This window comes from Schistocerca serialis, chromosome 9 (assembly GCF_023864345.2).
Source record: "Schistocerca serialis cubense isolate TAMUIC-IGC-003099 chromosome 9, iqSchSeri2.2, whole genome shotgun sequence".
Classification (NCBI taxonomy): domain Eukaryota; kingdom Metazoa; phylum Arthropoda; class Insecta; order Orthoptera; family Acrididae; genus Schistocerca; species Schistocerca serialis.
Window position 1 is genome coordinate 439,488,029 of NC_064646.1, and position 16,380 is coordinate 439,504,408.

Below are 16,380 nucleotides of genomic sequence, written 5' to 3' on the forward strand. Positions count from 1 at the left end.
ACTGCAGGAAGTTGCCAAATTTTCTGGAAATGAGGTTCCAGAAATATCTTTCCTTGTCCTTATGGAGGTGCTAATATCTTTTCAAGTTCTGGCATTATATAACTAGAATACTGAGACAGAACTTCACACTGGTGCTAGTGGCTATGTGACGTGCAGTTAGAGTGAAAATTCAGGAAGACACTGAAAAGATGACAGCTTGTGCTTCATCAGTACTCTTGTAGACTGCAGTGAACTACTCTGCAACCAAGAAAGAATGCCTTGCAGTTGTTTAGGCCATCAACAAGTTCCAGCTGTGTTTCTTTGACAAACCATTCAATATTGTGTCAGAAAACCATTCTCTATGCTGGCTGACTAACCTGAAAAATATACCGCAGTCGACTGGCAAGATGAACGCTAAAGGTTTGGAAGTGTCATGTCACGTCTACATGTAGACAACTACATTGTGCCACCTGAATACACAGTAGCAGGACTGCAGTTCAGCTGGTAGACTGGGGTGAGTGGTTGTGTTGGGTGAAGTGAGTGAGGGGAGAAAAGAGGTGGAGTGTGGTAAGAAAGGTTAAGGAAGAGTGGCTGATGGCTCAGAGGAAGACATAGGTGTATGAGGTGGTAATACGGGAGGGAGAGGCAGCAGGTCCACATGATAGGAATGCACATCACGTGCACCAGAATCAGTGAGTTTGTCCAGAACACTATGATGATGATGTGACAAGTGGATTGGGGAAGTGTGACATAACAGGAGGAGGGAAGATGGTGTGTGCGTGCATGCATGCGTGCGTGCGCGCGCGTGCAAGGAGTTGATATATTTAGAGCCAGAAGGACATCCTGGAACAAAGGATGTGTTTAAAGAATAACTCTCATCTAAAGGAGTTGATATAGGTAGAGGCCAGAAGGACTACTGGAACAAAGGATGTGTTTCAAGAATAACTTTCATCTATATGTGAGAGGTAAGTTGCTACTCACCATATAGCGGAGATGCTGCATTGCAATAGGCACAATAGAAAGATTCACACACTTGAAGCTTTTGGCCATTAAGCCTTTGTTAGCAGTAGGCGCGCGTGCGCGCTTGCTCGCGTACACACACACACACACACACACACACACACACACACACACACACACAAAACTTGCACACACGTCTGCAGTCTCAGAGAGCTGAAACTACACTGTGCCTATCGCGACTCAGCCTCTCCGTTATATGGTGAGTAGCAACTTTCCTCCCTGATATTGTTAGATTCCATCCTGGACTTTTCATTGTTTGATTTTTCCCATCTATATGGTTCAGAAAAGCTGGTGCTGGGAGGAAGGATCAAGATTGAAGCATCCATTTAAATCTAGCCTGTTGTACTCAGCAGTGTATTCTGCTGGTGAGTGGCCACTGCTCGTGGCCACAGTTTGGTGATGGCCATTTTTTATAATAATATGCTTTTTAAGAATGTATGTAAGTGAAGAGTTACATTGTTACTAAATCAACTGAAAGTCATCTAATTCTGCTTCATTCACAACATAAAGTGACAGTATAAATTGTCAAATTTATACCTTTATGTGGCATTACACTTCTGGAATAAATGTTAAATCTATGACGAATATTCACATGTTAAACAATTGAGAAGACCACGTGTAGGGAGCCCAGCTACCAGAAACTGTGGTCATGCGAGAATATGTGTGTGTGTGTGTGTGTGTGTGTGTGTGTGTGTGTGTGTGTGTGTGTGTGTGTGTGTGTGTGTTTTGTCTATTTTTGACAAAGACCTTTTTGGCTGAAAGCTAACTGTCCTAACAGTCTTTTTGTTGTACCATTCTGCAACTCTGTATCTCTGCTATAAGGTGAGTAGCAGTCAATGAATTTGAAAGTAAAATTCTGTCTGTCAATCAGAGTAAAATCCTGTAAAGTTTTAGTCTTATGTTAAATCAGTAAAAGAATCAAAACCATCAGTCGATAGTCTCTTGTTTCCATGATGGCAATGAAACAGAGGATGATAGAAGGAAAATCTAATTGCTAAATTCCTTTTTCCAAAATGGTTTCACTGAAGATGATTTACTGTGGTTCCTCTTTTAAATTATTACATGAAAGTCAAAATCACAGGTAGCATACATGACTGTGAGATGCAAAATCAACTAAAATAACTCTGTGGAGGAAAGGCTTCTGGATCTGAGGGGATACAAAGAGTATGTGAAAGGACTTACTTCCTTTTCTAACAGCAGTCTCCCATAAGTCACTAAATGAACATAGTGTTCTTAGTGATTGCAAAATTCACAGGTCCTTTTCATCTCAAAGAATGGTCATCAAAAAGATGGACACAACTGTAGACCTATATGAGTCTATTGAATTTTAGAACCTGTTTTATGCTCACATATTCTAAACTATTTGGAGATTGAAAATCTGCTCCCTAGGAATCATCATGTATTCTACAAATAATGATCATATGAAACACAGATCACTCCCTTCACTCAACATACCCATATGGCAGCAGATGTTGGTACTCACAATGATGCCATGTGCCTTGACTACCAGTGTGTGTGTGTGTGTGTGTGTGTGTGTGTGTGTGTGTGTGTGTGTGTGTGTGTGTGTGTGTGTGTGTGTTTATTCATTTTTCCACACTCTCTGTAAACTAAATAATTGTATTGAATATCAGACCAGTTATGTGGCTGGATTGAAAAGTTTCTAGCAAGTAGAAGACAGTGTGTCATTCCTAATGGAGAGAAATAATCAAGACATAAAAGTAACTTTCAATGTCTTCCAAGGGAACAACATTACAGGACTACTACTGATCATTAAACATACATAAATGCTCACCTCGGTAGCTGAGTGCTCAACAGAACAGACCCCCAACAGGACAGACACACATGCGGGGGGACCTGGGTACAATTCCCAGTACCGTTAGGGATTTTTCCTTGGTGGAAGGACAGGGCCAAGGTGTACTCGGCCTCATCACACCAGTTGAAGAACAGCGGCTCCAAGGCTAAAATTTCGCAACGGCCAGGAGAGTGGTGTGGTGACGCCATGCACCACTATGCCACATTCAATAAAGAATGACTGAGGAGTACATGGCAGTTGGTGAACTGTCTTATCGTCTTCAGCGCCTGATTACGATGTTATATTTATGTGTGGCCTAGTAGATAATGTTAAACACTCTGTGAGGCTGTTCAGAGATGATGCTGTTTTATAGAGAGAAGTTGCAATCCTATAAAGTTGTAAAAAAATGCAGTAAGCCATGCAGATGATAGACACTTTGTGCAGGGATTTGCGGTTGACTCACAACATAAACAAATGTAACATAATACTTTGAAATAGCCAGAAAGAAATAGTGACTGTATAAAACTAATTGCAAGTAAGGCAGATGCCAGACTGAGAGTCATTGGAAGAACCCACAGGAAATTTAGTCCTCCACAGAAGAGGTAGCTTACAGTACCATTGTTTGACTGATACCAGAATATTGTTTATTAGTCTGGAACCCATACCAGAAAAGGACTAATAGAAGAAACTGAAAGAAGATCAGCATCTTTCATCAAAGATATATTAAGTAAGCATTGAAGCTTCACAGGTATCCTCGTCCAAATCCAGTGACAGATGTTTGAAAGAGAGGCATTGTGCATCATGATTGGCACACTGTTAAAATTGTGTGAGTGTACTTTTGTAGAAGAGTGAATTACTATATTGCTTCTTGATGTATGTGGCTAGGACCATGAAGGTAAATTTGGACAGGTTTGTGTTCATGTAAAGGCTTACCAACGATCGTTTCATGCGCATCCAGAGCTGGGAAGGGGCAAGTGACAGTGGAATGCAAAGTACCATCTGCCACACACTGTAACATAGCTTGCAGAATGTATAGATGTGAAGATCTGCCAGTCTGTCAACAATCCATGACCAGAGTTTTCAGTGAGTGAGATCTGCAGAAATGCTGGCCTGGGCAAGAGTTTAAACTTCTGAATTCAGTACCTCACAACAATACAGGCAACAGTCGTTCGTCATGGAGACCTCATAAATAAAATAAGGCCTTAACAGGCCATAAGTGTAACACACACTGTTGAAATTACTTATGTTAACCAGAGGATCATGTTGTGTATTCAGTGGCATCTCATATTAGTATGCCAGGCACCTGGGCCCATATGACAATGACAAATACAATAAGCAGCGTTCACAATCCTCCACATGTGGATACTTTCATTGTGATGCAGTACCCAGAACCAGGACTTGTCTGAAAATGGGATGTGGTGCCTCCCCTGTGTCCAGTGCTTTCGTTAAATGCATCTTTGCATGTCTCGTCCTTCTTCCACTTGAAGAGAAGCCATAACAAAGGTTGTTATACTAGCAATCCATGGTGCTCCAGACAACATTGTACTATTTGTGTGGTTACTTATCTTGCTGCTAGCAAGTCCATTTCTTGAGTCAAGGCACCTGGCATGTCTGTATGATCCTGCTTGGCCGAATGAAGTTTGTCTGTCCTCTAGGGCACTTAGGGGCCTGATGTTGAGTATAGCCATCCTGAATCCATTGACTCCATATTTGCTTCAAAGTTCTGGGCCCCTGTCCAATTTGAGCAGCAATGTTGCAGAATGATAAACAGCAGTCTCAATAGCCCACAGTCCTCATTCTGTTAAATTGTGACTCATGTTGGTAGATGTTTTTCTGTTTTTCAAGAGGTGTGACACAATGTTATAACAACCAACGAACATTCAGCCATGATATCTGTGTATTCTTTCCGTACGTGTGGAAAGTTGATTGTGTTACTCCTACTGATCTGTGCAGTTCTGCTGGAAGGCTGTACTAGTTGCATATTCAAGCATGTGGTATTCTTCATGCCAGTTTGACATTGTTTGTGCCATTATCTTGCCGTTGCAGTTTTAATGACCAGCAGTGGAAGTTTTGTACCCTGTTTACTGATGATGATAATGTAAAAACTCTTTACTATCTGTCACAACATTTAAATAAGTGCTCCTTGTTTATTGGTGGATAATTTGAGAATATGGTGCTGTTAGTTACATTTTGGTGTCTTACTTTTCACAATTATAATTCTTGTTACAAACAGGTGAAGCAGAATCAGGCAGCAGAAAAGAAGTTACAGAAGGATATTATGAGTCGACAGGAACAAGATCGTAAGGCCTTTGAGACACAGAAGAAGAAGGAGTACAAGATGAGTAAAGAGCGGTGGAAACGGGAACTGAGCCTAGACGAATCGACACCAAAGCGGCAACGCGACGCCACCCTGCAGTACGTCAGCCTGCTGTTGGGCCAGTTTCTGTAGTCAGTAAGGCAGGATACCATGTGTCCCCCTGGAACACTGACAATGTTATTTTCACATCACTGTGACTCTGTGGATTAGGCATTTGAAATTGGAATTCAGTATTATAATGTGTTATCTAATTCATTTGTCACAGTTGTATTCTGTTACTTTATTTTAATAGTTACAATGACAATGGACTATTGAAGAGTAAACAGTTCCATGGCTTTCTGTTCTGGGAATAAATAAGGTTCTGATATCTTCACCATATGCTCTCTTATTCCATACTAAGTGAGGTGCCGCAGTGGTTTTCACACTGGTCTCTCATTGGGGAGAATGATGGTTCAGTTCCCAGTCTAGTCACCGTAACTTAGGTTTCCTGTGGTTCTCCTAAATCTCCCCAGATAAATGCTGGGATGTTGCTTGGAAAAGGGGTGGCCGATTTCCTTCCCCATCCTGTCGTAATCCAAGCCAGTGCTCCATCAGTGTTGACGGGAAGCTAAACTCTAACCTTCTTTCCTTCTTGTTCCTTTAATCATTCTGACCAAGTCTCATCTTTTATTTGGTCATTCCGTTTGTAGTCAGGAAGAGAAGAGACCTCTGACTAGAGTGACCTGAAAAGTCCAATTGATGTGTTTGTACTAAATAGATTGTTTGTGATTTTTTTATATAATGTAAAATTTAAATTAAATGGAGTAAAATGAAATAATTGGGTTGGTGATGATGAAATCAATCAAGATGTGATGACATGAAATGTTTATAAAAACTGGTGAGAAATACTGAAACTGCAATGTAACAAAAATGCCTTGACAGTTGAAAATTTGTACTAGACAGGTGGAAACATCAGTGACAATAAAAGTTAGTCACACCTGAAGGCGTGCTTGGGAAGTTCAGTGACTAAAGTGACTTCTTATGAAAATTAGGAAATCAGAGTTAGTCTCAATGCATCACAAATTTTCAGTTGTACTTGCAGATTTGCACAGATTTTTCTCTTATGGGCATTAGGGCATGCTCCAACGTGTGTTTCTGTGCCTAAAGTTTTGGCTCTCAATGCTGGAAACATCATCAGAGGCTATAGGATTCAGGTACTAGTTTCAGATTGAAACAGGCACTGATCACTTCAGCATAGTGCAAAGACAAAATGTATAAACCAACAAGAAAAGTGCATGAATATCTAAACACTGCAAAGGACCTTTGCTCGATGCTTGCCACAGCAGGAGTAAAAAAAAAAATCCCTTGCACGAGCTGTCATGTGTACATAAGAAATACAAAAAGATGCATTAGCACTCAGATTAGAAGACATGAGAGCAGTTGTCTTCTGGACAACACGAACAAATTGGATCAAGTACTGGGACTAGAGAACCATCAAATTTGTTTCTCTGGTATTATGGGTTTGTTGAGGTCCAAGCGTTATAATGCAAGTATGTACGGAGAGACGACAGAAATTCAAAAGCACAAAAACTTCTTTCAGCAGAAGAGGAGGAGGATTGAAACTAGACATATTGTGATCCTTAATACTAAATATAGGAAACGGTGGCAACTCCTTCACAGTACAAGCTGCATATGACCAATCAGCATAACTCCACGATTGTGGGCAGCGGTCTGGTGTCATTACACCAGACCATTGCGTGGGTGCTTATGAACAGCAGCTTGCTGAGCGTATGTAATTTTGAAACTTTGAAACTAATGAGTCTTTATAGTCTCCGGTGATGTCTCCAGCATTAGGAGACAAAAACTTAGGCACTAGAATATGCCTTGGACCACAGATTACTGACCATAAAACAAAAATCACAAAGAATCCAAATTTTCAATTGCACAGATATATTCATTATACTGTGAAAGTCATTTTAAAGTATCATTGAATGTGCCAAGTCTGGTTATTTCTTGCCGTGTATTTGATAAATTCTGTATTTTTCCTCTCAGACCCAGTGTACTTCTCATGATGTACCAGCTGCCATGGCTGTGGCAAATAGTGTAGGACCACACAGAAGACGCAAAGGAGGCTCATAACACTTTGTGGAAATTCGATACAAAGTCTACACCAACTTTGTCGCCACTGCTTCCTCTGCAGCCTTTGCATTATTTATAAAACAGGGAGGGAGCTTCTTTTGGAATAAAAGATAAAGTTTTTAATCATGCATATTAGTGCATGACTTTGTTGTTGAACTTTAACTGTGTACATAAATTGTACAAAGTTTCATCAAAACAAATCGACTTTGTGGCAGTGCAAGGGATAGCTTGCTACAGATGTTTTCCTTAGAAGATTGTTGTACTTGCATGCTCAATAAGTGTTGACCTCCATCAAAAGTAGGAACCATTTTAATCTGTGCGCACCTACTTCTATTGCTTCTCCTTGTTGAAATTCATTTCTGCATGTTGTTTTCCATGAGGCTACGAGGGACTAATGCTGTTTCCATCTTCCAGTAGAGCATAAGAACTACATCTTACAGTAAACTTACGTTCGCTTCTACAGAGTTAGTAGATTGTGATGAATCTGTACAAAGATACAAAAGTTAGAAAATAGTTCCATAGTAGTGCAAGCAGTCGCATTTCATTTCTGTTATGGTAGGTAACTAACACCACTATGAACAATTGACACTTTGCACTACTCTAACATTCAGCTCTGTAAATGAGTGAGTAAACTCTTCTGGTTGACAGTTATGTCATTGACAGTTATGTCACAGAGCAATTTGTTTGGAATCAACAGCATCTTGGGATGCTTTTATACCCTGCATAAGTGTGGTAGTTATTTTTGAGTCATGTCAGTCTTGAATTGAATCTTATTGTATGTACATACAACAATGCCAGTACAGAAACATTTACCAAAAGTAAACATAGATAAGGTTTGTACACCCAAACATGTTGATTCATTAATTCGTTTATGTAAGTAAACAAAATTTTACGACTGGTAGCTGTCCCTGAAAAACTTTTTCGTATTTCTGAAACAGTCATGGTCGATTAATAATCATATCACTTTAAATTGTTGCTGTCTCAGTCTTTTTTACTAGAAATACGGTAAAAATCTTGCATGTGAGATGTGTAGAGAGAAGTGGCTTTCTGTGTAACAGCTCTTTGATCATCTCAAAGTTGTTAACTCAATCCAAAAAAAGACAGGAATGATTCCAATAAGAGCACAGTGATGTGATATCAAACAAAGTAAATTTAGTGTTTTCAAGGGATATCCCCTTTATTCCCTAACCAGAGATTTAATTATTTGTTATTATTTACTTATTTTAAAGTTTTATGTCAGTTGACTTACATTTTTCTTCCAGGAGTCAGAAAGACAACCTCAAGCAACTGGAAGCTCAAGAGGAGCAAAGACTTCTTAGAGGCCAGAAAGAATATCTCGATTTGGAGATTCGGAAATTCAGAAGAAAAAAATTCCTTCTATTCCAGAGCCTCGAAAGGGAGCTTCTTCAAGAGGTGATAATATTGACTCTGCTGGTTTACAGAATCTTGATTCAAATTACAGTACTGAGATGATGCACTATTATCAGTTTTGCAGATGGTGGGAAGTTGCTAGATCAGTTCATATTGTCTGTTGTTAATACCTACTCTTAGAAACTTAGACTGATTAAAATATGTGTAGTGTGAATCTGATTATGTTTTAAGTTTCACAAGCAGTCTTAATTACAGTAGCGTTTGAGTGGAATGGATTGTGACCAGAAGAGCATACACAGACTGTAATCACATCTGTTCAGGTTAACATGGATCACTATTATTGACATCTGTGGTGTTTAAGGAGAAGCACACTCTGGAAAATGGTGTAAGAGTGGAAGTGGCAATTTTAAGATGCTACTGCAATTCTCTGTGGATTGCAGTTCCCCCCAGGATGTCATATATTAACAGTGCAGCTGCAGTCTTAGTTGCTTAATTTTGTTCACTATAATGATCTGTTTTCATAATTTTTTAAGTATTTTAGGGTATACGGCATGGCACTGTTTTGCTGAATAGATAGAAAAAGTCAAACTACACATCCCAAGTAATGGCAGTAGATGTTTGACCCACATTATGAAAAATTCCATACATTCTATACAGAAATGCCTTCATGTCAGTGTCTTATGATTTGTCTCAGTGTAAGTTCTATCATTGTGTAGAAGATGAATTTACAGTACCTTCAGTAGTATAACAATCACGATTTTTTTTTTTTTTTTTAATTATTTATTTTTCCCCCTTCCACAAAACTCGTGGCACTTAAATCTATTTATTTCCCTTTTAATTTTACATGTGCATGCGCGAGGACCTGGCTGCACTTCGCTGCACTGCTCAGCTTTGGCTCCGCAGCCATCCGTGATGGAGGTACCCATTGTTGATCCCGCCAAGTGAGAGATTAGTTTTGTAATTCGGTTTTTGCATGTGAAAGGAACTCCACCCAAAGATATTGTCATCAGTTCACACAAGTGTATGGTGACAAGTTTGTCCATTCAACGCATCTGAAAATAGTGCAGGAATTAAGTGCCAGTTGGAAGGATGTCTGCAATGAAGAACGGAGTGGAAGACCTTCAGTTTCAGAGGCAGTTATCGAGATCATCCAACGCAAAGTGCTTCAAAACAGAAGGATCACCGTCTGTGAATTTGTTGCTTGGACTCCTGGGAGTTCTTATAGTACAGTTAAAAGAGCTTTGATGGGAAATTGGGATATCACAAGTATTGCACTCTGTGGGTACCGCGTATGCTGACAGCAGAACACAAGGAGTAACGCCTGCACTATGCTCACCAGTTTCTTCAGAAGTGCCAATAAAATAAGGAAGGATTGTTGGACTCCATTGTTATGGGATATTAAATGTAGATGTTTCATTTCACTTCCGAAATGAAAGAAAAATCCAAACAATGGTGTCAGTCTGGCTCATTAGTCACAAAGAAGTTCGAAAAATCTCCTTCTGCTGGCAAAGTAATGGCCACTGTGTTTTGGGATCGATTTTATGGAACCCGGGACACCAATCAACTCTGACAGTTATTGCAGAACACTATGAAAATTCAGGCAAGCTATCCAGAACTGTCGGAGAGGATGACTGACAGAAGGTGTAATGCTGCTTCACTATAATGCCGAACCTCATGTCTCCTGGCGAACCGAGGAACTTTTGTCAAACTTTGGTTGGACTGTCAAGCTCCACCCACTTTACAGTCTGGACGTTGCACCTAGTGATTATCACTTGTTCCCCACGTTAAAGGAACACTTAGGTGGCCAGCGTTTCCAGATTGACGATGAAATCAAAGAAGAGGGGAAGTGCTTGCTCAGTGGGTTGGCGGAGGAGTTCTGCGGCATGCAGATACAAAAATTGGAGTACCATTGTGTAGAAAAAGGTGGCAATTATGTAGTAAAAAGAGCCAAGTCTCTTCTTTTTAATGACATAAGTTTCTGTGAGAAGAAACAATGTTGCCTATTCGTACAAATGAAGGGAACCTTACTTCTGGATAAACCCTGGGGAGCTGATGTCACTTTGTTTGTAGGAGACCGAGTATGGAGTACGTGGGAAAGTGATGCAGAATACACCCAGAGGCCTTAAGTGATACTGTGGTGGTCGGGCATAAGCACAAGGTACGAAGGTGTAATATGTCCTTTCGGCAAGTTGTGACAGCGGTGCTGCATGTCTGAGCTGTGGCTGCTTATTATGCTGTCAGCAGTGTTCAGACGGGCAGTTGCTGCTCACACTGAACATTTTTGTGGTCCAGTGCGGCCTTGACATCTCAGTGCTCTTATGCACAGTCCATGACATGCTTAAGTGCAGATAGCCAGCAGTGTGGTAGATGTCAGTTGTCGTGAAGAATATGCCCTGGTCGTCCACAATAGATCAACAAGAATTGCAGATATTCACAAGTTGGCCAGGAGGCTGCATGAACACACACTGCCTGGATGGTGTGGAGGTAACAACTTTTTCCATCTGCAGACCAGTCTAATCCTCATATGCGATGTTTCAGTAGGCGGTAATGGCAGGCCACAGTTGTAGTTTGCATCGGATTGGCTGTGTCTGTGTTGAAGTCAGCAAGTGGGTAGCAGGCAGATCATAATCAATCAGCTTCTCATGGTTTCAATGAAACACTATAGTCCGTTGTTCTTTCCAGTTCTAGCAACACACACAGAAAGTTAACATGAGTGAATGGGTATTTAGACTCCAAAAGCCGCATTATTTAAAAAGCTGAGCTTGCACCTGTGAAACAGTCTCTCTGGGTGCACTATTGAATTTGCCCTCGTGTATTGGTCTCATCCGTGCTCTTTGCTTCACTTTGGTAGTTCAGTAATTATTTTGGTGTCATTGAGATTGGGTCTTTCGGCAAGATTTGACTATTGCAGAGGTGTTCTGGCACTTGAAGTTACAGAATGTTACTTCATGCTACACTGTTATGTAACATTTTGCCAATTGCGCTTTTGCTCCCTTTGCTTAGATTTTGTGCAGCAGTGCTTGCCTGGTGCTCTGCCTTGTGCTACATCAGCAGTAAGCCGTGTTGATGTTCACACAGCCACACTGGCTCAAAGCTGGTCCCCTTGACTCTGATCTCTGCCAAGTAGAGTTTTATAAAATTTAGTAATGTACACAAAAATTATTCTCCAGCATAACAATGCAGTTGTCTGCTTGTTTGAGTCCTTTACGTATTATTACACGTATCTTAAGATGCTCGTTGCTGAATAAAATTAATTATTTGGACTTCTTAATGATTTTAATCGAAGACTTTGAAAGAAGAGTTAGAATGTTCTCTTGATTACTGTTGGCAACAATGTCACAAGTGGTGGTATCTTACTGGATGAATCAAAAAACCAAACAAAACTTTTATCTATCCATTTAAATAATTTTATCAAACAAAACTTCATGAGATGATTCAGATTGTTTTTTCACCTGGTCTATCCGTCTGGATTTCATTTTTTCATAATTTGCCTATTATAACAAGTGGATACTGGGATGACTCTTACTGGTAGCCAAAGACTGACACCTTTCTAATAGATTGCCCATTATTAAGTTGTGGAAAATTAAATACTGAAGTTATTAACATCATCATAGCTGCAATGAAAGTTGTTTACAGTTTGCCATTTTATAATTCAAATTTTTGACGTTTCTAAATTTTCTTTTAATAAAGTTGGCACAAATCTTTGAGCATGACGTTGTTGCAACCTATTTTTTTTATGAGTTACAGAAGTTTATAATTAGAGTTTGTGCCATAGTGTATTAGGTATGAAAGCCAATCAGTTGGTTTACTGATGTCTTGTATGCTTTGTCTTTTTCCAGGAGTTAAGTAAGAGACAGCAACAACTGGAGCAAGCTCACGCAATGCTTCTTCGGCACCACGAGAAAACGCAGGAATTGGAGTACAGGCAGCAAAGAGCTGTGCATCAACTTCGTGAGGATCAGATCATGAGGCAGCATGCATCAGAACTGCAGAACCAACAGGACTATATGGAGCGTGCTGAACGGGAGCTACGTAAGAAGCATGCATTAGAGCTGAAGCAGCAGCCGAAGAGCCTCAAGGTGGGCCACTTTGGTATTAGGAATATGTGGTATGTGAAGCTAATTCTGCAAAATGTTGAAACATTGGTGTCTGTTTATTAAACAGTAATTGGGTGGTTGTATTATTTGAAATCAACATTTTTCACTTGCCAAAATGTTCTCTCTCACTAAAAGTTTATTCTTCAATCATTATATAGTGGCAGTAGAGTTACTAAAATTTTATTTGAACAAAAATAACCAATGATTGAAACTATAATATGTGGTGTCTGTATGTGTGGATGGATATGTGCGTGTGTGCGAGTGTATACCTGTCCTTTTTTCCCCCTAAGGTAAGTCTTTCCGCTCCCGGGATTGGAATGACTCCTTACCCTCTCCCTTAAAACCCACTTCCTTTCGTCTTCCCCTCTCCTTCCCTCTTTCCTGATGAGGCAACAGTTTGTTGCGAAAGCTTGAATTTTGTGTGTATGTTTGTGTTTGTTTGTGTGTCTATCGACCTGCCAGCGCTTTTGTTCGGTAAGTCACCTCATCTTTGTTTTTATATATAATTTTTCCCACGTGGAATGTTTCCTTCTATTATATTGAAACTATAATATAATATGGATATATAAAAAATATACTCACCAAGCTGTGGCAGGAGAATACACACACAAAGTATATGGAAATGTGCAAGCTTTTAGAGTCAGTGGCTTCTAATGGCAGAAGGCCTGAAGGGAAAGGAAGAAGAATGAAAGAAAAGGACTGGTGAGGTTTAGGAAGTGGAGAGGGTTATGGAAAAAAACACCGAAAACCTCGGGTCGGGAGAGGCTTACTGAATGGGATGAGAAGGAAAGTACTGATTGTTGGTGCTTGCTTCAGGCAAAGTTCAATAACCTGAGAACTTAAGAGTGGAAAGTGGGTAGTAATCAAGACACAGAGTACTGAAAAAACATCATGCAAGAGTTAGTAAGTGCAAAAAGCTAAGTACATTGTATATGGTAGGCAAGTGAGAGAGAGGGGTAAAATGGACAGGTTAGAAAATTAAGATATAGAAAACTAAAATGGAATGAAGAAAAAGAATAGGCATCAAAAATAAACACTGGGACCAATAAAAATTATCATAAGTTTAGAGCAGGTGGGTGGTGAGAACCAATCGAATGTTGTAATGACAGTTCACATCTGCAGAGTTCTGGGAGGCGTGTCAGGAAGGAGAATCTAGATGGCACACATGGTGAAACAGGCACTGAGGTCACAGCTGCCATGTCCTGTGACAGGATATTGTGTGTTGCCTTTATATACCCTTTGTATATGATCATTCACCGTAACATAACTTGTTGCTACTCATACCATTGTAGAAGGCGAAATAGCGCTTACACAGAAGCTGGTACCCAGCATTTCATTTCACAGGTGACTCTCCGTTTAATAGCATATGTTCTGCCAGTTGCACGTCTGGTATAGTTAGTGTTAGAAGGGTGCAATGGTCTTCTACTGCAGTAATTGTCATAGGTGTAGGAGCCATAGGGTAGGGAAATAGATGCAGGAGACAACATGGGGTCTGATGGGGTATTGCAGAAATTTGAGGGGGGAGGGGGCCAAAACTATCCTAGGTGTGGTGAGCAAAATGTCAAGACAGAATGGTGGACCTATTTTCAGTGCATGAGTTTAGGAAGTCCTAGCCTTGTGGAAGTAACTGATAAATACGTTCAGTACCTGGGTAGTACTGAGTGACGAATGGTGTGTTCCTAAATTGTTTTTTGGAAGGATCAGAGATACCAGTATTGGATGCAGTGACCCTGGAGATCTCTTTTGAACTAGGTTGCTGGCATACTTTAGGTACAGTAGATGCTGAGCTGAGAATGGTGATGCACTGTTGTAAAGTGCCTGCATCTGAAGAAAAATGATTGACTCCAATGTGAAGGCTTCCTTCAAATTCCCAGGCTATATAGGAGGGAATATTTGACATGAAAAGGATGGCAACTGTGAAAATGTGAGTACTGGTACTTGTTTGTGGGTTTAACATGGATAGAAATGTGTATCTTAGCCTCAGTAAGGATGAAGTCAACACCAAGAAAAATTGCATGACATTCAGAAATGACCATGTGAAATTTAATTGGAAGAATACATTCAGTGTGTTCAAAAATTTCGTTTTTATTTGGCCATTCAAATCTATTGAATGCATATCCATTCGTGATTCAAACCTCACCTCATATAAGGTATTCTTGGATGTTACTTTTTGCTCACGTTTTGTTGCAAATATTGTTATCTAGTCATGTAAACATGAATTTGGAAAAAAATTGGTATTGTTTGTAATGATTTCTTCTCCCACATTCTGTAATAGTTTTAAATTTATGAGTAAAACTTAACACACAAAGATAAGTATTGCTAGAGGATGTTACTTTTCCCAACAGATGTCATACTCGTATTTTTAGGTTCAGAGCCCTTCTTACACATCAGTATCTAAAAGTCAGTGACAATTAACAATTCTCTTCCCCCCCCCCCCCCCCCAATTAAGTACATTTCCACCCTCTTAGTTGCAGAAGTTATCAAAAGCACGTTAGTAATGCTAGGTTTAAATGAATATACATTTCAGCAACCAGTGTTCACTGTTGCAGTTTTAAAAGGCATATATTTGCTTTCAGACCAGAAGGCATCATTATATTTCCATAATGCAACAGAAATATTTCCATATCGACAAGAAGAAGAAATAGTTAAGATATACTTTGAACAAATAATTGCGCTTAGATTGGGTTTAACTCTTAAGACAGAAGCCGAACAAGGACAAAAATACCGAATACCAGTTACACAATTATGATTTACAGGTAAACAAAAATGATGTAACGAACAATATAAATAAGAAAACTGTCTTAACACAAATAAAAAAGATGATATGATAAATAAATGTCTTAAAGTTCAAAAAATGGTTCAAATGGCTCTGAGCACTATGGGACTTAACATCTTAGGTCATCAGTTCCCTAGAACTTAGAACTACTTAAACCTAACTAACCTAAGGACATCACACACATCCATGCCCGAGGCAGGATTCAAACCTGCGACCGTAGCAGTCCCGCGGTTCCGGGCTGCAGCGCCTAGAACCGCACGGCCACCGCAGCCGGCTCTTAAAGTTCAGGGATTATTAGAAATCTTGTTTGTACTTAAAAGATTAAACCTTGCAATCCATTCTACATAAAACCATACTCTATATAAGTATCTATAAAGCCATTGGTACAAAATAAAATTAGTAAAATGTTAGTGAAATGCAGTTGAGACATCTGATAGTTGTTACAACAAACCTGTAGTAGTTGTTAAAAATCCAGTGGAACCATACAATTGGTACTAGACACATGCACTTTCAATAAAATAATTGAACCAGGAAGGGACAGGGTATTCTTAATAAAAGAACGTCATTGAAGTTCACATGGGCAATGTACATAAGCACAATGGATTTAAGAGTAGGATAATGGCAAATGGCACTACACAACAAATCGAGAAAATATACAACATTTCTATTCGAAGACCAGTCATATCAGTTCCAAGTACAACCCTTTGGTATACATATTTCTGTGTCTGTATTCATAAGAGCATTGGATAAGGCGACAGGTAATGGGTTAAGGGATAAAGTGTCATTATAATGGATGACACAGTTATGGCACTCACACCACGGAAGGAATACCTCAAAACTTCAGACGAATTTTTCTTCATATGAAGTTTGCAAAATCTTAGGTAGGAATGATAGCATTTTACAGAAAATT

General features: G+C 39.6%; 1 protein-coding gene across 3 annotated transcripts in view; it reads left to right on the plus strand.

Moving 5' to 3' along the window:
• Positions 1 to 16,380, plus strand: part of LOC126418541 (serine/threonine-protein kinase Tao) — a 206,268-nt gene that overhangs the window by 103,514 nt on the left and 86,374 nt on the right. For all 3 annotated transcript variants that reach the window (XM_050085353.1, XM_050085354.1, XM_050085355.1), the window contains 3 exons: positions 5,025 to 5,206; positions 8,489 to 8,639; positions 12,437 to 12,676. In XM_050085353.1, coding sequence (XP_049941310.1) covers positions 5,025 to 5,206; positions 8,489 to 8,639; positions 12,437 to 12,676 — 573 coding nt within the window. The remainder of the gene's footprint in view (positions 1 to 5,024; positions 5,207 to 8,488; positions 8,640 to 12,436; positions 12,677 to 16,380) is intronic.